Source organism: Polyodon spathula, chromosome 22 (genome assembly GCF_017654505.1).
Source record: "Polyodon spathula isolate WHYD16114869_AA chromosome 22, ASM1765450v1, whole genome shotgun sequence".
Classification (NCBI taxonomy): Eukaryota; Metazoa; Chordata; class Actinopteri; order Acipenseriformes; family Polyodontidae; genus Polyodon; species Polyodon spathula.
Window position 1 is genome coordinate 27679649 of NC_054555.1, and position 25539 is coordinate 27705187.

The 25539-nt window shown below is 42.3% G+C and overlaps 4 protein-coding genes across 7 annotated transcripts in view; 1 reads left to right on the plus strand and 3 right to left on the minus strand.

The window, feature by feature from the left end:
* LOC121297062 (leukemia inhibitory factor-like) overlaps positions 1-854 on the minus strand; it is a 1585-nt gene extending 731 nt beyond the window's left edge. The window contains exons 1-2 of the mRNA XM_041223072.1: positions 830-854; positions 513-691 (exon numbers count right to left, since the gene is read on the minus strand). Coding sequence (XP_041079006.1) covers positions 513-691; positions 830-854 — 204 coding nt within the window. The remainder of the gene's footprint in view (positions 1-512; positions 692-829) is intronic.
* spring1 (SREBF pathway regulator in golgi 1) overlaps positions 1-13543 on the plus strand; it is a 21613-nt gene extending 8070 nt beyond the window's left edge. Inside the window, exons 6-8 of one of the 2 annotated variants that reach the window (XR_005947151.1) lie at positions 980-1282; positions 1409-1539; positions 13467-13543. The gene's annotated coding sequence lies outside the window, so the exon portion shown is untranslated. The remainder of the gene's footprint in view (positions 1-979; positions 1283-1408; positions 1540-13466) is intronic. The other variant, XR_005947153.1, reaches the window with a different exon arrangement.
* Positions 3468-13363, minus strand: LOC121297327. 2 transcript variants are annotated; one of them, XM_041223582.1, is made up of 3 exons: positions 13284-13363; positions 5194-5330; positions 3468-4851 (listed from the first exon to the last, which is right to left on the minus strand). In XM_041223582.1, the coding sequence occupies exons 2-3, from the start codon at positions 5323-5325 to the stop codon at positions 4357-4359; spliced, it is 627 nt and encodes a 208-aa protein (XP_041079516.1). In that variant the 5' UTR covers positions 5326-5330; positions 13284-13363; the 3' UTR covers positions 3468-4356. The 2 variants fall into 2 exon arrangements, with proteins under 2 accessions (XP_041079516.1, XP_041079515.1); XM_041223581.1 differs by lacking the exon at positions 13284-13363 and adding an exon at positions 6074-6493.
* Positions 13544-13921: 378 nt separating the features above from the next.
* Positions 13922-24230, minus strand: LOC121297325 (cytosolic arginine sensor for mTORC1 subunit 1-like). 2 transcript variants are annotated; one of them, XM_041223580.1, is made up of 9 exons: positions 23687-24230; positions 20780-20850; positions 18696-18889; positions 17118-17253; positions 16691-16811; positions 16236-16349; positions 15774-15856; positions 15305-15399; positions 13922-14009 (listed from the first exon to the last, which is right to left on the minus strand). In XM_041223580.1, the coding sequence occupies exons 1-9, from the start codon at positions 23797-23799 to the stop codon at positions 13941-13943; spliced, it is 996 nt and encodes a 331-aa protein (XP_041079514.1). In that variant the 5' UTR covers positions 23800-24230; the 3' UTR covers positions 13922-13940. The 2 variants fall into 2 exon arrangements, with proteins under 2 accessions (XP_041079514.1, XP_041079513.1); XM_041223579.1 differs by having other exon boundaries at positions 16691-16814; positions 23687-24227.
* Positions 24231-25539: the final 1309 nt, after the last annotated feature.

Consider the following 25539-nt stretch of genomic DNA (forward strand, 5'->3'; position numbering starts at 1 on the left):
TGACAACACTGAATTAGTTCATGAGGGGCCACCTGAAGACAAAACCCAGGAACATTACAAATTACTTGACAGACTGCAAATCTAATTGGGTTCAAATAATTAACTGTTCGACATCTAACATTATTCCATTGTTGTTTTCCAGCTGCCTTTAATTCTGATTAGAAAATGCTGCGCCATAAGGCAGTAATACTCATATGACTTTGGCTTGGGAGAACTAATGCACAAAGAGAACATATTCCCAGACACTTGGCGCTGTGTGATTAATCACCACCTGGTCGATACTTCAGTGGCCTCAACACATGACACAATGAGGGATGCGATAAAATTCCCTAGTGACACTTCTTAATACAGCAGAGCAAAAACTGATTGCTGAGCATTAGCTTGGAGTGTACGAGTTAGGAGTATGAAACAGCAGTGGTCCCTACCGCAGCACCACGGACGCCCTCCATAGTTCAAGCAGCCATTTACACTCCACAGAATAGCCATGTACCAAGAGGCAGAAAGAGACTCACATAGGATGCTAGCCGGTCCTTCATGAGGTCCCTCAGTAATTTCACAGCGCTCCTGCTGTTCTGTACCGACTTGTGGCAGAGGATGTCAGTGTTGTTGTAGCTGCAGTTCTCTGGTACCAAAGGCTTTGTATACGCTGTTGATGCCATCATGCATGCGACTAGCAGCATGCCCAAGAACCCTGGAAAAGAAACAAGACATGTGAGAAGCAATGCAAAGGGAGTAAACTGGGGGGCTACAGTGCTGAGGAAAGATACGAGATGATTGAGTTAAAGGATGGTTCTAAATGTACAGTATAGCTTATGTGTTCTCTCTCTACCTCCGAGGACAATCTGAAGATTCATCCCTGAAATGATGCATCAAAGGAAATACTACTGTACTGAAACAAAATATATACAAAAGATGTCTCTGCTTACCTAAGAGTTTAATCATTTATTTTTACTACTGCTTAACATGTCTTTCCGTTCAGTTACAGGTTTAAAGAGCCCCATGGATACTTGGAATAAAAACTAAAATAAACCCCAGAATTATGAATGAGATCAGGGCAGTGACGGACCACAAACTCAACTGTGTTGCAAAAAAGAATTGACAGAACCATTTCAAACTGACCCTGCTGAATCTGACTCGTGTACAAACAGTAACTTACACCTGCCACAATAAAGAAAAAAGCATAGAGAGATCAGATTACCTGCTGTCGATCCCATCAAGACTGAACCAAGACTATTTCCTTGGGAGATGAGCTGCCAAAGTTAGCAAACTTTTATGAGCAGAGGTTTGATCTTCCTTTATATAGTCATCTTTATTGAGTCATTTGTGGTTTTTTTTTTTTTTTTTTAAATGCCAGTGGAAAAGTATACAGCAAGAGTTTTATTTTATTTTATTTTTTTTTAATTTACAGAAAGTGGTTCACCACAACTGATAAGAAAATGCCGCTGATGAAATTCTGAAGGCAGGCAGATTGCAGTCCATCCCACTAGACATGTCAAGGCATGTGGGAGGCACCTTACTGCCCTGTATTCCTGTAGAATGGTTAGTATTAAAAAGTAAAACATGCATTGCAATGTCAACACAACCAACACATAGCCATTGCTTAGTTTTATAGCCAACGGTATAAACTATAATAATAATATTTTGTTTTAAAAAATGACATTATTTACCTAATGGGAGGGGTGAGCTTACGTGGATGAACACAGATGATTGAAACGGGGCTCCCTGTGGTTGAGGTAAAGCCGATGGTCATCTCAGTGAGGCGGGTCCTCTCCTTGTATTTGTAGTAAAGTGAGTGCAGAAAATTTGGATTCACAAAGGTGGGTAGGACAGCTCTGGGTATTTTGCGCACAGGAATTCAAAGAGGTTGCTGAGAAAGTCTGAGCCCCAGTGTCTCGTCACAGGAAAGGTCCATAAATATTTCTTCTGGCTGTAAGTGGCAAACTAACACTTGCAGTCGCTTCAGCATTAACGGATTGTAAGTCGCTCTTACACAAGGCGCATCTCATCCTCCATTTCAACATCTCAGGTTTTGTTAATTTCGGGTTTGACATCAGTACACATGTACATACAGTAAAATGAGATGATGAAATTTGCTACAAAGTTGCATCCAGTCTTTCACTGCTGGCTTTTGTGGAAGGTCGTTTTAAAATATATATATATATATATATATATTATATAATATCTATATCTATATATATATATATATATATAGTATATAAAGTGTTACGTTTGAATTTGTAACATCTACGTGCAATGTACTAAACCGTAAGATGAAGTTAACTTCTCGATAATACTTCTTAGCATTCAAGAGATGCACTTGCTAACCTCTTGCATATTTAAGACTCATAAGGATGTGTTGAAGTCTCATTTCTATCTGTGACTTCATCACATTTCCAAGAAAAGCATTTTAAAGCATCAGATGTATTTGCAAAAATATAATATTACATGCTCTGTCCAAATTTCTCAAAACAACAATATAATGTGGAAAACAAAACATTTAAACCCTAATAGATTTGATTTATCTTGCGGTTACCATGCAGCATTTCAAATGTTATCTTCTTATTTCTAATATACTCGAATTCTTTTCATTTTCATTCAGTTCTTCAATGCTGCTATTACCTGATTACCAATAATTAAAAACAAAACCTATGCATTTCCTCAGTTCTGGTAACTGCTACGGTGTGAGTCAAACATCTAAATTAGTCAGAGGCTAGTTTATCTTTTATACTAAAACTACATTTCATACTACATTTATCTGAGAACCATGCGTGTTTTTGGAAAACGTTAAACACTGGCTAATGACCACATAAATGAGGAGGACCATTCACCCTAGAGTTAAGAAATGAAACACTGAGACCCCAGGGCTCTCTACAAATGATCTTTATAAGAGGCTAGCAGTGTGGTTTCAATTCACAAGCTTGCATTGAGAGGCCATTCCTTAATGCAAAGTTCTGCTAGAAGTGATACTGTAGACAGCAAAACTAAAAATGCTTGAACTGTGTCATTGTAGCTATACGTTGCTTTAACCTTGACTTGTTGTCCCGCATCTCATGTTGTAGTTTGGTAGTATTTGCACTTGTTGTAACCCATACTGGATTTAAATACTGTTTTTTTGCACTGTAACCATGTATTGCCCCATAGCACCTGTAAGTTGCCTTAGATAAACGGCTCTGCCAAATAAACAGACAGTAATAACAATAATAACTAGCAAACGCTCATTCATATGAGGAAATATAAGAACGGTCAGATCACTGAAGTTCTGGTAAAAAGAAGCCACTGCACTTTGGCATTCATATTTTCCTACATGAGTACCACCGAGTCATACAGGCTATCGGATCAAGGAAAGCTCCTCGTTCAAAAGCCATGCTGTTGCCATTCTTTACAAGGGATGGAATAAGCATTGGAAACAGAAACATGTATCAAAATGAAAAATATATATTTATTACAAATAAATAAAACAAGTGGAGTACAAAAATATGCATAAATAACAAACAATTTAAATAAACATAGAAAATGACATTCATGTACTGGTACAGTAACAGCAATGGAAATTGGTATTAAACTTGCAGTGGTCACAGAGCCCTGCAGGCTAACACACACTGGGGCCTGGGTTCAAACTGTAAGGTATAGCTATTAGTACCTGGAGCAGGGTGCTCAAAAGAAAAGGCACGCGCGATACAGTGCGTAAGCCGCAGAGTGAAGTCTCTCCCAATAAAAATTTGACTTTCCAGGAGTCAGTGGGTTTGCATGTTTACCTGCGTCTCCTAGCCTCAGATGCAGCCCGGTGCAGTAGAATGATGTCTAATTGTCATGCCTGCTCTTGCAAGGTTTCATTACCCACAGCAGCAACAAAAAGTAACCAAGTGACTCTACAGTCCATGCATTGTGATAAAACAGATCCCTGCATTTCTGTTTGCAAACATGGCCTAGCCAATATGGCTGATATTTTAGAAATGGGTGACCTAAAACTGAAGTCGCCCATCCTTACATTCAGTACAGTGATTTGCATCAGCACATTTATGGACCATCTGCAATTCAAAACACATCCAGGACATTGCTGTAACTGTTAACAAGTGTGGCAAGCTGAACTGGCATTCGGGACCACCTTGTTATTTTAAATGGATTCTTGCTACGCTTATCGCTTGACGTTTAGAAATCTTTCAGCTTGCCATCAAATCAGTGCATTTGAATCACTGGTTTATACACTCCTACACTTGGACAGAATCATACGCTATATAAATATTTCAAAATAAATACATAAATTACATAAATAAACCTGTTTTGCTAACAGTGCTGATAAGGCAGTCATTTCTGTCCAGTTTACTCTGGTCCAACTAGGAGGGTTCACAGAGAACCTCATAATGGCGAGGAGACACCTAACCTCAACACTTTCTTCTGTATCCTCTTTATCCCCTTTCCTCTTGCTGCCGATCTTTTGGAGATAACGTGGCTTAATCCGCTTACCACTTGCTTGAGGAATTCGGAATATTTTCTTAAGACCGTGCAGCCGACCACCTTCTGCCAAAAGATGTCCCTTCTGGAAGAAGAGCTGGTTATGGAGATCTCTGGAGGAACTTCTTCCAGCAGACATTTTATGTTGCCAGCGAGGTCCTGGATGCGGTTGTGGGTGTCCATCAGCTTTTTGTGCAGAGGGTCAGACGGGGGAGATACCAGACCGAGCTGCTGCTGGCGCAGGGTTTGAAAATGCCCATCCAGGTGTCTGAGGGTGATGTAGATGCTGCTGAGCATTTCCTTAGGCTTCATGTCTGAGACGTTGCCTTCTGGGAAGCCCTCCACCTGTTCCGTGCAGAGAGAGGTCGTTTGGGGGAACCCCTCTCCTTGCTTGGATATCTGGAAATAAAACACATTTTAAAAAAATAATTAAAACATGCTGAATGTTTTAGTGTTTTACGGATGCTAACAGTGCAATGTTGGCACTCACTTCCACACCTATGCCTTAATAGCTGGTGTGACAGACAATGGTAGCTAACAGGTTTAAAAGGTTTGATTGCATATGTTCGAAGCTGTACTGTACTTTTGCTACTTCATAAGCATGAGAGTCATTGCGAATAACAGGACAAATATTAGTCTCTCATTACACTTTTACCCGACCCCATACAACATCACTGAGGTGCACTAATCAGTTGCACAATGTGACAGACCCAAGCAGATGCTAGTTTTTAAAGTGCTTACATAGGTTTTCAGGAGATCCTCTGATTGATTCTGCAAGAAGTTGGCTAATTTCCTGCTCTGTGTGACAACAGTGGCTCCACACAGCTTGGCTGTGCTTAGTCTTGCAACACGGGACATGACAAGTATGTACATCAGAGCTGAAAGAGAGATACAAAGGAGTTGATTAAAAACTAGCCATTTCAAAAATAAGTCACCAGAACTAGTTGCGTCTAAGTTCTGTATGTGTGTAATTGAGTCGTAACTTTGGTAACAATAACAGGCCAGGATTATTACTGGCACCCAGACAAATTAACAGACAAGATCTTATGACAAATTAGTCACACTTCCCACAGTCATAGAATAAACTACACAGTGGTGGTAAAATATTTCAGTTCCTTCAGGAGGACAGGATCTCCCAGGTCTTCTATCGAACATCTTCAGAAAGGGATTGGGTACTACAGCCCCCTGCCTACCCTACAATACACATACATAGTCCATGGAGGGTCTGAGTGGCTCACAGCTGTGGTCAGTACCTGCTGAGCCATGCCAGTCCACAGACACCTTCTTATAGTGCAGACCCCATGGATATACAAGGGCGGTCTTTTAGTTTCTAGTAATTACTATGCCATTGACAAATCATGGACCAACCATGACTAAGTCTCCTCTGGTTATACAACCCCCCTTGAGAATAACAGCAGATTTCAATTTGAAAGAAGCACACCCAGCATCAGAGAGAGAGGAGCAGCGATGAAGCACAAGAAGCCCTCTGTATGACACAGGGTCTCTCCCAAACACTCCAGCTCATCACTCAACCAATCAGCAGGGCTCTCACTCTAGGCTGCTGTCCCCTGACATTGTGAGTCATTGATAACAATCCAAAAAGAAAGTTCTTAAGAATTACCTGATGTGGCTGGTATCACATGCAAGAGGAGGACCATGCTAGCAGGAGGAACGAAGGAACCGAGATCTGTGCTGTCCGTGAGCGCGTGTGTCTGTGTGCACTCTTGAGTGCGCTGTGTAACAGTTATTACTGATCAGTGGGGAGAGTGACAAGGTACTTTTGAGGAAGGCTGACAAAACCAGGAGACCGCAATGAGATAAAATCAGCGCAAGGAAGTGACGCTGGGGCTGCCTCCTTATAGGGCAAAAGTTCTTAGAAATCAGTAACGCAAACAACTGGATATTTCACAAACATCTGTGCGCTGTAGTTGAAGGCTATATTTAAAAGTTATTCACCGTCATAGACATCACTGACAAGGAGTTTGAAATTTAAAACAATTAATTCTTATTATTATGTGACACAGACTTTGGATTTAAACATGTTTTAATAAAGGAGATGTAATTACCTGTATGCATTACATGTTCCTTTGTAACAAATGTTGATCACATGTACAAGGCTTGCTTTCAGGGGATTGTGAGAAGTGTTCATTCATGCGTAAGTGCATGCTTAATAATTATACATGCGATTAACATCATTTGTTACAAAGAAACATGGAATGAATACAGATTATTAAATCTACATTATTTAACGGGCTGAATTCAAAATGAATGGCTTCAGAACTCAGAGGAAGTGCAGAAGATATGCAGATATTATTCCTCTGGGATTCAGTTGGAATGCATTAGGAATATGCAGCCATTATTTTAAAGTATTGACAACGATTTGATCAACCCACACTGCGCCCTGTCGGAGTTTGTTTCTAGCGCTGGGGAGTCGCCCTGGAGTTCACCGCCTATGGGCGGCTATCCTGGGATCGAGCTGCCTTCTTTGACTGGGCGCAACCTCTCTCCCATTGGGCAGCTCAGCCATGAACCTTAAAATGCATAGCTTTAAATGGGGGGCTTGTCTTAACTGGAGTTGCAGCAACACCATATGTATCCCTCAGAGATGGGTTTTTAACACTCTCCCTACTCAGCACACAAACACACATTGAAATTAAATGTTTAGTGCTGTATATGCACAACTTTTGCCCTGCCACAAGCATGCACACTGTGGAGGTTTTTGCCTGTTTGACAGAATATCGTTATCGATGACCTTGTTAAAGTCAAGTTATGACTCGGCTGGTTTTAAGCGGTTTTGCAAGCTATTCTGATAACTTGCAGTGAATAGATAACTACATCGCCGTTTACCACAACATATTCTACACTAGTTATAAGCTGGCTTAGCCTTGGAGGTTATAGGACCTGGTTTCTCCAGGTTCTATTCTACAGTGCTGCACCATATAAAGCTGTAGCTGGGATCCCTAGTCCATTGTACTTGTGTTCCATCTTATAACAACACTGAAAGTGCTGGTAGGATGCCCACCTTATAACCGACTCCGCAGTATGAAGGGCCAGCTTGTAAAGAAGGAGCCGTGCATCTCACTTTACCAGACACACAAAGCTAGTTGGCATTTTTAAAGTGCTTCAAACGTAACACGCTCCTTAAAGACTAACGGGGACAAACTCCTACACTGTTCTGAGGCACAGGAATCCGATATGATTCAGGAACAATGACTTTGTAGGGAGGTTCACTGTTACTATTTCTGAGGAATTCATGTGAAGTCTGGGGTTTTATTTGAATTTACGATGGGGTTTATAATTAAATAATGTTGTAGCTCATGACTATAATGACTGTCGTTAATGTGCTGATGTCACTAACTACAAACGTCAGGAGTCCACCTTATGATTTCCGTCACGTATTGCAAGTGTTTTGTGAGACAGCTGGTAAGAGTGTTTAGAGGAAGAGAGCGCAGTTTCACCCTTTTCTTATTTCAAAACCAGACAGATGAGAAATGTTGCAGTTGGCTGCAGCCTGAGGTCATAGACAAGAATGATCATCAGTTTTTCCTGTTGAGTGAGCTTCCTGGGGAAGGGGGTTCCCCTTCGGGGAGAACTTGTCAGTCTCTTTGCATTTGTTATCCTTGGGGGGGACGACAAAGCTGGCTCTTCCACTCCTGGTCTTTGTTCCAACCCTGTGCTAAATTGTTTAATTGAACCACCATCCAGTCCCTGGTTTAGTTAAATCCATCATTTCACCTGTTAAACCTGGACTGGAATGCCCTCCAGGATCGTGATTGGACACCCCTGCGCAGGGGCGTGTCTTCTTACACAGGGAAGTAGAAGTTTTGCTCTTGTAATCTCAGAGTAAAAACCAGGCACAGGTGGTGTAGGTGGCTCAGAAAGGCATCACTTCCTTTAGAGCCCTCAAAACCAAGATCCCTGCACTGGGGGTGGAGGCACTGCCCTTCAGCAGGCAAGCTGGGTTGATGGGACACATCAGGGCCTGTGAATATGCTGGCCTTGATCGCTCAGACACAGGGCTAGAAGGTCAAAGCTATTTACTCTAAATTTACATCACTACAGGGATTTTTTTTATATACATATAATATCTATAAAGGCCAATTTACAGCTACTATGTACAAGCTCCAAAATTAAATGGCAGTTGTTTTTTGCCTGTTTGGTTGCTTTCCAAGGGGTGTTTTATCTTTCCCAGAAAAAGACTGCTAACAATGAATTGAGCTCAGAGTGCATTTAACTCAATGGCAGTACTTGAGACAGCCTCATTCCTCAATGGAAGGCGGTTGAAAGTCAGTTCAAAGCATCTGAAAGACTTCTTTCCCCAAGCACATGCTACGACTGTGCTGTGACGGGTTTGTCTCAAGTCTTTTTTGCTCAGGTCAGTTTCTAAAAATAGCAGTGGAGTCCTGTGACAGGATGACAGAGGGCTGAGGCTCAGAGACAATATAGAGTCAAAAATAAAATTATTTATTTAATAAAATAATCAAATAAACAGGCACAAGGGTCAACAAAAAGAAGTTCAAACACAAATAATCAAAATGAACTTACAAAATAAACGGTCAGGTTCCAGGTCTTTTAAAACAAGACACTCCTTTCTTCTAAACAGAAAACTCCCAAACAAAAGAACACCCACCAGCCAGGGCCTCTCCCCTGGCTTTTATCCCCTGTGGCTGGAGCCCAATTAATCAGTAATTACTAATTATTCAATTAGAGCTCCAGCCACATTCTCACATGTTTTCCTGGCAGGGAGGAATTTAACCCCCTCCCTGCCAGTTCCAAACACATTCATATAGACGGGTCAGTTCTCAGTCACAAGTCCCTAAAGAGGTTCCTGTTTCTCAGAGGGAGAAATTGTCAGTGATTAAAGCAACACAGTGAGGTCTTACTGGTCTGTGGTAGGAGAGGCGGTGAGGATGGGAAGGAGTGGCTCTGTTTAGAATCATTTTTCCTCCTTTCCTAGATATGCTATGACTGAGGATATGATTCTGGCACAGTAAAAATATCTTAAAAAAAAAACACCACAGGACAGTAAAAATAAACAATTTTAGCTCTTTGAGGATACTGAGGTGGTCACAAATAGTGATGGTTTTGGAGGTTTGCGTAGTATAACTTTTATAACAATGATTACAGTTTAAAAAAGCATTGGGTGTTACACTAACCCTTTTTTAACCCTTTGCTGTGCCTTTGATTGCATGTGACAGAATACAAACTCAAAAGAAATGCATCTCTGCTTTGACCCCCTCATCATCGAAACCGTCTGCTTGTCGTGGCAAAAATGGTTCTCCAATACTGTGGTAGTTATCAGTTTTGGCTATGCAGCGTGACACAGCAAAAGATGCAGGCAGAGCCTTCGTTTTCGTCTGGCCCCTTATCTCTGTAAACTAACCCATTCTCACTAATCCAGACAGCTTCGACTACCTTGACGTCGCCCATTGACGCCACACAAGTCGATTGTAAATTAAAATAGTGTAATTATTCATAACACAACAGACATAGGGGCCATTCGGAGATAGTCTTTGGGCCCCCAACAGCTGTCTGCAACAATGTACTGAATACAATGAACCTGAAGCACTTTGTCAGACAGAATTGTTATTGGAAACTACACACTGATGCCCATATTTGTGGTTACATTTGAAAATGTCAAAAGAGATTTTTTTTAACCCAATAGTTAGATGACTTGACAGGATGTTGGATGCAATGTACTGCAGCAATGCACAGATTCTATCTGTACTAGTGCAATGATAATTAAGCAGCAAAAACCACTGCGTCAGCAGCCATCGCTTGTACAAGGCTTTTGATTCCATAAGATGTCTTCACAGTGTTCTTGTGCAAACAGTTTAGAGAAGACAGTATTCAGGATGACAGCGCTGTGGTTTGTGTTCAATCTGGATATACTGCTTATGCACCAACATTTTGCAATAACCCTTGGCTAACTGGTTTGGGGTGTAGCTTTTCTAATTGAAGGCAGCTAACTAATAAACAGCGAACTATTCTTGGCTTCATACTGCACTGCTGTGCCGTGATTCAGCTCTGTGGCATAGATCGCGATGGCCTATATTATTGCAGGGGTATTTTGTTCAGCTGCTTCCTGTTCCACACTTTTGAAAAGCAGCTGACACTGCAGAGAGCCGAACACCTGCCGAGAGGATTTTATTAGGGGAATTCGAACAGCCACAAAGTACGAAGCAAGGTGCTGACGGGTTACCTGAGAATGCAAAGTGCCAAGGCACTGCCAGCAGTTCTTGGTACTTTCCAGCGAATGCCTCTTCAGACAGGCTGCGCGGAGCTCAGACTCAGCCTTGTGGTTCCTAGAACTCGCCGGGCTAACCCATTCTCACCAATCCAGACAGTTTCAACAAACTTGAGGTCTCCCATTGATGCCAGATAAACCTATTGTAAATTAAAATGAAAGTCCCTTTCACAGGAAGAGCATGAGACTCTTTTCATTGAAATCAGTTCAGAGTGACAGTAAAAAGAAAGCCAAGCCAGCCCTGCCATTCAGAGACGAAGCTTCACTATCTGCTGCTCGCATGCCATTTCCTACGACAATCAGGAACTACCAGACCCAAACACGCTTTCTCATGAAGGGCGTTCAGTCAGACAGAATTAGGAGTTGAGGCTCCGTCATGGGTCAGTGACCGTCACACTAGACTGAGAGAAACGAACGAAAATGATACCTAAATTAATATTAAAAAAGGGAGAAAAATAACTGAAGTAGGAGGGAAGTTACCTACACCCGAATGAAACGTTTCATGTTTAGGCTTCAGTTTCTTATTTTATAGCGACGCGTCATGATAGCATATTTGCAGAATGAATTTACATTTAAAAAACTTAACTTTTGCAGTTAACAAAATGCAAGTCATTTATTACCACAATATAGTTAGAGAGAACATTAAAATAACAGGCAGACGCCAGTTAAATACAGAAAGCAGCCTGTCCTCAAATGAGGTTAAAGCTTCTAGTGGAAACATGAAGCAGCAAAGTCTGGAGACCAGCGTCACCCAACACAGCCTGGCTGGACAGGAAGTGTTGCTCGCAGACTTGCTTAATCAACAGGAAGCAGACGCATGAGGATCATTTGCCATTTCATGACCTTTCTTCTTATCGCTTAATTTGGCAAACGTACATCCATGTGATGCTTCCACTGCATGCGACGCGTCATCACGCTCCTTATCAGCTTTTACTTTCTTTCCACTTTCAAAAGGAAAAACTAAAAACCTTACAAAAGATAACGAGAAACCATTATGACTTAATTTAACGACCCCGCGTATTTATGGAAAAGCTTTATTTCATGTGGAACAAACTACTTCTTCGTTTGATATGCAATTGCCATTAAAACAGCAGGGATGGAAATAAGACTCCTGTTGCATAGCAGTTTCACCCATTCCAGGTTTTACTACAAGCTTGATTAGCCTCAGCATACAGGTAACAAGCTCAGGTGTCTCCTATTAACTCAGGAATGGATCAGACTGCTATGCAATGGCACCCTCATGTGCATCCCTAAACAGTCAATGTTGGGTTTGTTTTCCCAAGTGTGTGGAGTATGGTTTATTAAGACATATACTGTAGCTTCCAGCTCCAATAAATGTTTCCAGCATAAGACAGCAGTGTAAAGCACTGCTCATGTTTTTGAACAAGCCAATGTATTCTTTATCCAAATTTACAACAAACATTATATTTATAAAACACAAATGCTTGCTTACAATGAAAGAGGCGCTGGCTAAAACATTCTTTATAGTTTTATCTATGCATTTACCTTGAGTTTTATTAACTGTCACAAATCTCAACGTGATTGTTCAAGAAACGTGTAATTGCATATCAAATTACTTAAATGACGCCACAATCAACAAATAGCGACAATTATTTCTTAGTAGTTTTGTAACATTAAGTCCAGCCCTACCGATAAACCTGTTGCACACACAGGTGTGAGACGCACTTCACTCAGCACTCACTAGAGGGCACCATTAAGCTTAAATGGCACCTGCTCACAGACTCAGCCCAAGGCAAGCGTGTCAGGGAGTGAAGAGGTTTTCAAGTTTACCAATCAAAGAGTCTCTCAAAAACAGACACACTTCAGGGATTCATAATTTATACAATAAAAAATAGTCAAATATAAAACTGGACCATCGTAATAAATTCAACTTTCTTTAATGAACAAAAAGCAGCACCTTTACAAACGTTGTACATAATACTTTTCTTATTTGTACAAAAATCTGAAATTATACAAACAGAAACAAATAGGACACCTCTGCAGTGGATCTGAAACCCTAACACACACTGGGTAGACATTGCTGTGCTGCTGAGCATTAACTCCCCAGCCAAATAAACAGCGAAATCTTCATACAAAGTGCAGCTCCTAACAAACGATCCACTCCAACGCTGTGCCCACGCACAGACCAGTTTGTATCAGTTCAGTGGAGTCTCAATGTGGGCTACTGCTCCTCATAACTGCCTATGGAAGACAGTGAACTTGACTCCTGAATTGAATCTCAAAATTACAAATACTAGGTTATCTATGTAGTTATAAAATACAAATAATGCTTGCCATGGGTCAGTATTAGTCAACAGGTTTAAGCAACACAACTGCATTAGAAACTCCTTAAGTGTGGAGTTCGGGCCATGGCTAGAGAAGCAAAAAGATGGGAATATCTGTGGTCAAAAACACACAGTTTGTGTCCACTCTATAGCACAGTGAGACTTCAGAAAAATACATTTCAAAATAAAGTGTCATTGTAAATACAATCAAATAGGCACAATAAACGTGGCCCACGAGATCACGATAAAGTATAAAAATTAGTACAAAAGAATAATCACAACAAGGTTTCCACCCTTACCTGTGTGGGAAAAAAACAAAGTGGCAATTCTGAAACCAGCAACTGCTTTGGGTCAAAATAAAGTTGTGTTATATTCCGACCAGAACTTTAAACTCGCAGTCCTGAACTCTGTGTAAGGCAGCTTTCGGAGAAACGTTGGCCAAACTTCACGCGGTTTCCTCTGGTCTCTATTTCTTTTTCCAGAGTCTCTGGGACAGTCCGAATGGAAAGGAACACCTCTCCCCGTTTCCATGTGGGTTCTGCTTATCTGCGCAGCTGGAATTTCCAGGCTCCTCCCTATTTCAAGACCAATAAAATACACAGCACCAGCGCCCTCTTCTGGGGTTGGATTAAAGCACTGGGGCTTTTGTTTTTTTTGGTTCTTCACTAATGTTTACATCCTGCCATTAACCATCCTGCCCAGTGCACACCACAAAGAAACCAGGACAGCGAGATCCAATTTCCATCTCATTAAAGAAAGGAAAACCAAACTATTGACCCAATGCAAAAAGACTTGGGACCACCTTTCGACCTGGAAAGGCCTGGCCAAGTTAGTGTTCTCTCCTCCTCCAAGGCAGGGCTGAAGGCAAACAGTTAATAATTATATCAGTTCTGCAGTGCAACCCCAGGCCCCCAGGAGGCACTCTCTCAGTCTCTCTCTCTGTGTGTGGGAACTAGTCAGCTCACAACCTCCAGTCTCTGCTGCTGTAGCATGGAGATCACACTGCTGATATCCTCCTCAGGAACCTGCCAGGGGCACAAAGCTGAGCGTCAGCGGAGGGAACAAGTTTAAAAACACACATGTGCTTTTTAAGAGATGCAGATGTAAGGGGCTGTATTATCAATACCACTCTTTAATGCCTTCTATTTTTCCTTTTTAAATAAAACCTTTCATTTTTCAAAAGCAAAGAGACCTGGGTTACTTTGATGTGTGCTATTGTTGCAAAACGAATAGATTATCTTAGAGAAAGCAAATTAAGGGGAGTGGCTATGGATTCAATTGTGCCAGTCCAATAATCGTTAGAATGCTAAACACTTCAAAAAGACAGTTTCTCTTATTGGGGGAACTTGTTTAAAAGCACTGAGACAAGTGTTTTTGTTTTTATGTTCCCAGTGTTTTAGATCTTACAGCTATTGCCAAAAGTTCTGCATCACCTAGAATTTCAGGATTGAGACGATAGGAACAGAACTTAGATCTTTTATTTGACATCATCTAATCAAAATTACATCACAAAAACCTACCTAATAGTACAGTATTTCACATTAGATATCGAAATGTCACATTTCAGTTTATGGAAAATACAAAGCAGCATGTAATTCAGTATGTTAACATAACATTATTCAGCAGGTTTCATTCAACTTTATGAAGCAAAATGAGTTCATTCTATAGGGGGTGATGCTAGGGTGTACTACTTCACCTGGTAGGCTATTCCATCCACTTTTAACCCTGTCTATTCCTGCAGGACTCCAGATCTACAGCACGGGACAACCTCATGGGACAGGGAGGCACACGACTGGTGGCAAAAATACCCAGATTGCCATGCAATGTAAAATTGTATGTTACAAAACACTGTTTTACAATAAATGCAGTACTGCACTGGTCACTGGTTTGGCTTGTGTGCTTAGAGTCAGTTACACAAGAAACACTCTTCTGTTCTAACGTCACACATAGAGAAATAGCTCTGACGGAAAGAAGGGATGTGGGCTGACTGCAATCCGCACAAGCTTTGGTGTTCAACATGTGAGCTACACTGCCATCTAGTGCCATAAAACTGAATACACACGTCAATATCACAATAGAAATGTTATAATCAGTCCTGCGTTATTCACAAAACTGGTTTTACTATTAATTTAGTTTTCCAGTTGTGTTTCCTGTGTAGCCTAGCCTGCCAGTCTAGGTCAGTTACTTATTCTTGAACTAAACTGTGTCGTTTTAGAAATTGTAACACAAGGTTTTAATTAACGTGATCTGGATTTCCATACCCGTCACAGTGTAACAACATTACAGCGGCAATGATAGAAAGGAGTGAAGAGAATCTTACCAGGGCGTGGTCGAAGCTAAAGGTGCTGATGTAATAGGCAGAAATGTCTGCCTCTGCCAGGGGCTGGGAGATCTGAGCAACAATCCCACACTCGTCTGAGAGCACAGCGAGGGGGAGGAAAGAGGAGCAAGTTAACGACATAAGAACACACCCACATCTGCTTTATGCAGACGCTGTAGTTCTCCCACAGCATGTCTGCGGCATATGAAAATCACCCATGCAAAATGTCAGATTCAAATGAGCAGTAATCAAGACACAGCCTACAACAGCACAGACGATGAGCTGCAAGTAGCATGACCTGCACTCTGTATTTTAACACCCTGTATCAGACGATGCAGTACGTAACAAACATGATACAATATGTAACACTTTTCATCTTTCAGCGAGATCTGTGTATTTCATACTGTAATGGTTGATAAGACATAAGTGAAGATATGTTACCGGGACGTCCCAGAGAAGATGCACTCACCGAAGCCTAGCGGCTGTCCTCCAATGCGCACCATTCTCCAGAGCTCACCAGAGGAACTGGTAAACAACAGATTGGTGGGAAACCTGCACGCGACACAAGAGCACAGCTTAGAATCTCCAGCAGCATCTGCCGCCTGCAACACAGAATGTCTTCATGTGTGCAGCACATAGGGATCGTACAACTTTGACATCTGATTACGGCACACAGTGCTGTGGGTATTACAAGCAGTCCTGGAAGAGGCTGTTCTAGTGATGCACCACTAGAGGGGGTTCTAGTTGTGGCGTGTTTACACATTTAAGTTTGCTGTTAACTATAGAAGGTATTTCCTGTAAAACGTAGAACAAAAAAATATTTAGCAGCTTGTTAATGTTACTTCTCACCCTTTACGTCACTTCTATTCCCCCCCCAGGATGTTTGCACGCACAGGAAACATTTCTAATAGGTATTTGCAGCCCTACTCACCGTCTCTGCGTTTCGGTATCCATGACGATGGAGATGTAGCCATCAATCAGAGAGAAGGAGAAAAACTTGATACAGTCCAGCCCCTGAGTGGGAGGGGCCTCGTCCTTCACAGAGCTGTCACAACAGGGAGAAGATCCAGAGAACTCAACACACACACACGGGACAGGTCGCCCAAGTCAAATAAATTGCTCTGCAATATGACTCCGCCCTCGAAACGGGCAGATTCAAAAACGTCACATACTGTGAGAAAACGGACCCTACAAAGGGGGTTGCTAACGGGTGCCATCGCTGGTAAGAATCTGCAAAAAATACACATCTTACAAATGTTACAGTTTGATTTTTGTGTTTAAAACTTGTACTAATAATTTGTAATAGATTTCTGATCTCTGGAATTTAAACTGGGGGGGCTCAGCCCCCTGAGGCCCCCCTTGGCTCCAGCGCTGGGCAGGACTCACCTGTTTGAGTAGAAAAGCACATCAATGAGGGTGGTGGCTATTGCAGGCAGGGTGTCTGGGTCCAAACTCATCACACAGAACTGGTTCTGTGGGCTCAGGACCGGGTGCACAGTCAGCTTCAATGCTGAGAAGAAAGACTTCAGTCAAACAGGAAATAAAAGCACTGCACTTAATCAGTAATGACACAGTCACAGGCAGGCGACAGCAAGGCGATGTGTTCTAAAATACTGCCTGTCCCTCCTTCAAACATTAAAGGGTTGAATCCAGTCATCCAGAGAGGCACAGCAGTGGGAGTGACTCCAGGTTATTACCACCTGCTCAAGTCTGCGATCCCTACGCTTTAAATTCAGTCCAGCATGGTTCAAAGTGCTATGCAACAGGAGTCCAATTTTCAGCCCTGCTTCAGTTTGTCCTCGGGGCTCCTCACCTTCCTTCCCGTTCTTGTGGAAGCCGTTCTGCATGTCCTTGCTGTGCACCGGGACGGGCTCACCCCCTTCCTCCCGGTAAATATTGAACTCCTCCTCCAGAGTGTGGATGACCACAGGCAGGTCCTTCTCACGGACCTGAAGGAAACAGCACAGTCACTCAGCAGCCTCCCTATCTATATACCTTCCTGCTGCCAGAATAGGAGGGGCTCCTCCATACACAGAGGGGCGGCACACTCACAGAGTCACTCCTGTTGGGGTTTTGTGGCATTAATCTAGAACTGATCAGAACTTTGACAAACTTCAGTGTCTCAAAATGAACACATGGCTTACTACTTGTGTGACACTAGCAGCCATTTCTAAATCATTGTGCTGTGTGCAGATGTTATCACAGATTTTTGCAAAGTGCAACATCACCACCTTTTCATAAAACTATTTGCAGCTAGGGAGACTCTCTTCCTAAACTGCGTTTTTGCTTTGAGAGAATTCCAGAGCGCCTTGTTATGGAAACGCTTCCTGCACACTTAATTGCTTGAGCCAGGAAAACAATTTTAAAAAGACCACCAGCTAACTAAATAGATCTGTGTTTTGTCTTCAAGCCCCCCTTCTCTTCAGAGGGCCATCGCTCATCTCCTTCCTTTGCCGTTCAGATACTGTGATCTGTACAGTTTTTCTGATCATTTTGTTTCTTTCTGCAAATAGAGCTGCTGTGGAGTGTTTGTCACAGCATACTAATAAGACCTGAACAGAGAGACAGACAGAAACCACAAGGAGGCGGGGCTCTCTCAAAACACACACATACGGTGGAGAGCAGATCAACAAGGTTTGGCAGAGTAAACCGCAAGAAGAAAACAAGAGAGTGTGAGAAGCAGGGGGTCCAGCTGAACAGCTCTGCAAAGGCAAAACCAGCGGCAGGGAGAGTAAAGAAGGGCAAGTGCAAATACCTGCAGACTCTGTAGAAATATGTTTGACACTCTTCCTAATAATTGTGCATTGCAAATTAAAAATTACTTTTGGGAAAACAAACACAAATAACAGAGCTATAAATGTATTTAACCATCTGGGATTGGTATGGGGTGGTACGGGGTGGTGTGGGGTGGTATTTCCACAGCTGTGATCAGGGTAGCATGGTTAGGAATACCTGGTTTCTTGTATTAACGCAAGTTGCTTTACTATACTGCTTAGCACCCAGAGGGTTACCAGAACAAGGGCGGAGATAAGACTCCTGTTGCATAGCAGTTTCACCCATTCCAGGTTTTAATACAAGCTTGATTAACCACAGCGTACAGGTAACAAGCTCAGGTGTGTCTTGTTAAACTCCTAGATTCATTTGTTTGTATTGATTGTGCTCATTGCAATTTGTTTTGTTATTATTATTGTAATATGCTACCTTCTTGACCAGATCTCCCTTGACAAGAGAGATAATCTCAACAGGACTTGGTTAAATAAAAGGTTGCATAATAGCAAAACCAGGACTGACTCAAACTGCTATGTAATGGGAGGCTTATTTCCATCCCTGCAGAAGTAGAGAAAGAGGAGAATACTCGAGTGAGAGGCAGACAGAGAGACGCAGGTCTCACCAGGATGAAGTCAGTCTGGTAGGTGGAGAGCATGAAGACCGAGACGTGCTGCTCTGCCAGCGGAGCGATGACGGACTTGGCTATCTTGGTGACCCCCACGGCCTGGGAGCTGCTGGAGGCGTTACCATTGGAGACCACATTGAGTGGCAGCCAGGTGGCGCCTTCCACCTGCAGATGTTCCGACGAGGGCAGCTCTGCAGAGACAGGCAGGAGAGACTGGGAATAAGAGCAGGACCAGAGACAGAAAGAGAAAGAGAGAGATACAAACAGAGGTGCACACAGAGCGAGAGAAGACACAGAGAGACACACACACAGAGCGAGAGAGAGACACACGCGTGCTCGCTCACACACACGCATACTCGCAGAGAGAGAGAGAGAGCCACTCACAGAGCGATCCAGAAACCTGTCAAACATCCAGAACTATTAAACACTTTCAGTTAAACTTTGCCCACTTGTACTTTACTGTAATTTAGAAATCAGACACAAGTAGCACCTCCCATTTCCAATGCAGCTCAATTTCACCTTAACTTGTTTCCTTTTGCAAAAAAACATGATGTTTTAAACACAGCACCCCTCTCCCATACATTGAGTAAACAGTCACAGCAAGTCTGCTCCTGACTGTTATTCTGCATGCGCCCTCTAGGAGGTGCAAAACAGAAATAGCAGGCTGGTCTTAAACACATAAACAGATACCAGGCGGCAAGGTTTAAAGCAGGAGGGTGCGGTTAAATCAAGCTTCTCAATCTGGGGGCTTGAGGTACTCTGCACCCTCCTACTCAATCCTCAGCCTGTCTCGGAGTTGGTCAGGAGCCACAGCAGCCACCTGCGCCCCTGCAAACCTGCTCAGCTGTCACTCGGGTCAGAGGGCAGGTCAGATTCACTGGAAACGCGATCTGATCCGCAAGCGGATCTGTTCATCAGCCTCTACAAAGTGTCCGCTTTGTGTTTACGTTCTAAAAGCAGACTGAACGTCACATACTTGATGTTCTAACCATGTGTGTCAGTGTGTGTGTGTGCGTGTGTGCAAGCAAGCTTGCTGTTTTGTAAAGCAATACTGCAGGACAGGATTGAGCAACAGTTTTGATAGCCGAAGGGCTGGGAGGCAGTGAAAAATGTTTGAGATATTATATTCATTTTACAGGCCAGTTTTGTCATTTAAATCAATACAAAGCGGATTTAAAACAAAAAGTACGATTAATAATATAAATGTTATCCAGTATTTTCTCCTGGGCATGCTCCCACGCTCCCACAAACCTTGAAGAGCACATTCAAATAAAGCATGCATTGTCTCAACCACTGAATTTATTTACAACATTCACCAGCAATGAACATCACACGGCAGCCCGCACAAACACACTTAAAAACTATCTGAAAAAGGAAAAACGCGAGTGCAGGGAGCACTAAAGAAACTCACACAGCAATTACTGAGGCATCACGCCTGTTTATGTAGAAACTAAACCGAGAACTGCACTCTTCGCAGTTTCACTGTACATCTATTCAATAGACAACAACTCCCGGTTTAGTCTTCAGAGTTTAAACTGTGCATGGCATCAGCAGATTCAAAAGCTAGTCTAATGGCTGAGTATCATGTAGAAAGCTTTCTGGTTACTGCTGTTTGCCAGTTACCCCAGATACAAGCTGGCATCACAGGTCAACATTTTTAAAACCAAAAAAAAAAAAAAAAAAAAAAAAATCAGGAAAAAAAAAGAATCAGAAAATTCAAAATAAAACGGATTTCATAGCTTTCAAGACCTCAAAAGCCTCCCGCTGTAAGTGCGCATCGAAAAACTATTGGACGCAATATTGTTTAATCAAGATGAATTATTTAGTATTTTTCATATGAAAGTACCCTACTTTGACTGGACCGCGCTTTTGAAACTTGACAGCGAGTGTCTGTCCCATTAATAATTGAATGAATAAGGGTTGCAAAAAGAAGCCTGATAGTTTAAAAGAACAGTCCATGAGTTGTTTTTTTTGTATTATTATAAATCAGCTGTTTTTAGATGCTTATGTTGCTCCTTGCCAAAACAGCAGGAAATTCTTACATAACTACACAGGGGGAAAAAAGAAATCTGGTACTTTACCTTGAAATCCTTCCTCGTCCAATACCACTGTGTAATTGTCTGGGGTCTCGGTCAGGCTGAAGAATTTACACCTTAAAAAAACAACACAGGGACAGTTTACTGTGGCTCTCAGCACTCATGGGAGCAGGGATTCAGGCTGTGGAGAACACTGTACAGACTGGGCCTCTGCAGTGACATGGTACTGTACTGTACATCAGCATCATGCAATGTCAGGGGAAGGCATACTGAATTTACACAGATGGCAACCCTGCCGTCACCACCTGCAGTCTGCTAAATAACCAGGGTTTTGTTTGTTTGTTTTTTCAAATATTTTCTCAGGGCACCAAGGGCAACACGATTAAAGTTGCTCAGATCATGTTTTGATGCGAGTCGGCCCTAGCAGGAATGATCAGCCCTGGTAAGGTTCTTATTTCACCATGGCCTCAGAATATAAACACCTGTACTGCACCGGGCTCCTCTTACTTTCAGCTGGGATTCAAGCCCCTCATCATTTTAAAAAGGGAATGATCTTGATGAACCAGGACATGCAAGCCAAACTGCTGCCGAGGTTCAATCAAGAGACGCTAATCAATGCTTATTATTGACTCCCACCTGACGAAACAGTCAGCCTTTAAAAAGGTCTTTGATTTCATAGAGCTAAAATAAATACAGAACTATACCTCTCTGCTCTGTGGGGATCCAAAACCCCAGCCTCGTTTATAAAAAGGGTCATTTCAGGCCGAAGTATGCCTACGTGCGGAATTATTTTGAGAAAGAGTCCCAGTGAAAACACTTCAACACAGATGAAATAGAGGAGGTGCTACCAGCAGCAGAAGCTCACAGAAAGTCCACACTGCTGAGCAGAATGAGAACAGACCAGATAAAGAAAGACATGAGAGAAAACAGGTCTCTGTGGGTCTTCGGCAATGTATGTTTCTATTGCACAGCTGTTCCTCTGTGTTCGTTTCTGCTGCAGCTCTTACTCGCCATAAAGGGCAGGTTTAATCCCCCCCCCCGGAGACGAACAATCGCTCCCTCCGAATCGCTAACTCAGCAAGCCCTGGTCGTTTCCGCCCTGCCACTTCCTGTTGCCCTCTGACCTCACTTGGAACTGTATTTCCTAACAGTAGGGCTGTACGTCCTGTCAGAGGGAGCTTAGTGGAGTTGATTTCCTGTTTGTCTTGTATTAAAAAGGTGCACTTGGTAGTGTAGAAAAATAAAAACATATTTTCCTTTGCTTTACTTCATTTGTATTCCTATCCCAACTACTGTGTCGTTCATTTCTCACATGCAACTGGTTCAGACCATTCTCTGGTGTAGAGAATAATATCCAAACACAGTCTCCTGTGCTGGCTGAGGCACACTCTCTTACAGCACGTTCCTTTACAAAAGCAGCCCTCCCTTGGTGGTAGTGACTTGAATCAATGACACCGATAAGCTTTAACATCCCTCTCTCTCCCTCACTTCAGTCATGGGAGACTGGGCGCCAGTCTCACAGGCTCATTAGGGAGAGACGCCTCCTACACTGTGTCCACACAGGCTGGTATCAAGCGCCCCATTGTTCCAGGATCAGAGGCTGCATTGTTCCAGCCTGCCTTCACTCTGCAACAAACTGTGCACTAAATATGCCATGCACATCCCTGTCACCTTCGCGGGGACACTATACTGCATGCTTGAACCCAAACTTTCATAATGTGCTACACTACTGTGGTGGCAACAGACGCTGAAGTCTCTGACCCGACAGGTGATCAGTGACAAATGAGATGGCTGTAAAGAGGTAGGTACTCCATAGAGTTGAGAGATGACCGGGCAGGGAAAGATCTAGTGGAACTGCAGTGAAGGTGCCTCAGTATTCCAGTGGTCCTGTTTGCACTGCAAAGCAGCAGCTCTTCCTGTGCACAGCCACGTGGCAGGTTGCCACCACTGTGACAAATGGGGTTGCTTCCAATGAAGTTGCAGAATGGTAAACATGTTGTTGAACTACATGATCTGCCTGCAGGCGAACAGTAACGAAACACCTCCGACAACTTTAACAGCTTCGTACACAGCCATCAGACAAGACATCTGTGTACCTGACAGTGCTGTTCCATGACTGTCAAGGTCTTGCAAAGGAATGTCTTTAATGATCATGCAATCCGTACTTGAACTGCCCCCTGTGATCCTCTCTGAGCACTGTTCAGCTTAGCTGTGCTCCTCTCCCGCACACAACACCACCCTCCCATGAGAGAGCTGCACGGTAAAGCTGCAGTGAATCTAGTTCACGTGAATTTACCTGATCAAATGTTTGTTAAAGTTTGGATACACGTAAATTAAAACGCGTCTTGAGTCGAATTCACAGAAGCTGGGGTTTTTTTTGGCATCCGAAATGTTTACTGGGAATGCTTTCTGCGCACGCCAGTTTTATTTAGGGCATGTGTTAAAAATTAACTTTAGCAGTTTAACTTGTGGCGCTTTCCATGTCAAACACCTCAAATCACTTTGCAGAGTTCGTGAAGCGCAGTACAAGGTGCAATGTGAAAAAAGAGTCCCTTTGATGACTGAACCGCTTCCATCTTACCGGACCTACTGCACCATCTACCCAATCGCGGCTTTGCAAAGTAAACAGATGTCTGGAATTTAAAAAAAAAATCTTGGAGCCCTTGTCACGTGACAATGAATTGAATAACTTAGTAAACACTTAAAACAGAGTCCCTCGAATATTATTAACAGCCCCTTTCAGAATTTCTTGTATTCTAGAAATTTCTTCCCTAACGATAGAGAGGCCCCGTTCACTCACTGGCAGTTAGTGATGTGCTAAATTAACATTCTTACTAAGGCGCAACTCAGTTGCAGGCTACTTTTTGAAATCGCAAAGGTCCGATCTGGGAAATAAAAAATAACAAGAATTTAACTTTCGACCTAAAAAAATCCATAGTGACCAACGCTTACCTCGTTCTGTTCCGGAGGAACATGAGTTTGATCAGCGAGTGCGTGAAATGCACCAAACCTTCCTTGCAGATGCTAGTCACTCTCAGTCTATGATCCAAAATGTGCAAATCCATATTGAATTGCCCTTAAAAAAACAAAAAAAACAGAGCGAAATAAAAATATATATATAATTAAACGACAAACACGGTTCCGGTCCCCAGGAAGTTTTGGACGGTTTTCCCCATATGAAAGCCGATCTCATGCATTTGCATGCTGCTTCTGATAGCTCTCTGAACCTCGCGTCAACACCGCTCTGCAGAAAAGACATTTAAATGAACACGGCCCTGGAATCGTTTCCGCCCTCCTCCGTCCTTAAAGCGACAGGGGTTTTGTTTTATATGAAAAATAAATAAAACAAACAAACAAAAAAATCTCCTCTTTAGCTCGAGGCGTGTGCACTGGGGCACGTTCTTGTTTTTTCAAAAGATATTTATTAATCTGACACAGCATGAACAAATGCACATACATTGGTAAATTAATACTTTCATAAATGTGTAAACATCGTTTTTATTGTTAATGACTGTGTACTCATTATAATCAACATAATAATAATAATAATAATAATAATAATAATAATAAATAATAATAATAATGCATAGACATATCAATATCTGATTGTGATGTCAGTGTATTCCATCATATTACATTAAACGCTGCGTATTTTTTATAATTATTATTCAGGTTATAAGTTCGGTCTGGTTCTCATAGGAAGTGATGTTAAAATACACGTTCAAACCAATGAGATCCTGTGCTTGCCGTGTGGACATTGCTTTTATCAATTTGTATTGTTATTATATGCACATATGTCATCTTTACCGTTCCAGGTAAATGTACACTGTTGGCTAATAGTATTTACCCTACCAAAATTTACATAACACGACAGTAGCAATACTAATTGTTTCTTCGCTATTTGATTAATACAAGTGCATGTACATTTGAAGGCTTGTTACAGAACAAGCAAGCACTTCTATAAAACCATCGGCTGGAGAGGACGAATACTGGGGTAAGCAATGGCTGCTGAACTAACCACTAGGGGTCACTGTTAACCCGATGTCTGGAAGTCAACATAACAGTTCAATAACAAAGGCATACAGAACCTGCAAGCAAGCAAACAGCGAGTACTGAAATAACATCTGGAAAAGCCTGCCTGTTATATTAGCTAATAATGACAGATGCACACGCCACTGCTTGAAAATGACTTGATTTATTACTTAACAGTTTCACTTGCATGTCATGAGTCTGAGAGTGGCATCAAGCCATTAACGAAGCACATTTTTTCCACTCGTTCCCAGATATTTCCAGGAGTCATCAACAGACCTGTATCAGAAATCCCAGCAAAGGACCTCTGTGTGAATCAGATTCACACACTGACTGATTAACTCCACGGTTCCTCTCCTTAGAGACAAACTGAGAGTAATTACCTGTAATGCTGATAAGCTGCCAGCTTGGGCAGTAGAGTGTCTCACATTTGATTAAAGTTTAGCTCATTTTGTTACTATGTAACTGCTGCTGTTTACCCCCCTGTAACCTGGATTCAGCCCTCACACACACACCCATCTTCAGAGATCTGTTTGAACTGGCAGCTCTCCAAAGGGAATGATCACAGAGACGGGCTGCCTTGCATCACTTCTCGGTACTGGTTCTGTGGTCAAGCTGGCAAAGACAGTCGTGCTAAAAACACTATTCAAAATCCTATCAATTATATCGCTAAAACAAAACAACAAAAAAGTCTCTGAATGTGATTGGTGTTTTTACTCCAAAATTAAGGAAAGTTGATAAAGCCTACAAGAGGCAAAGTCCAGAGTAAATTACAG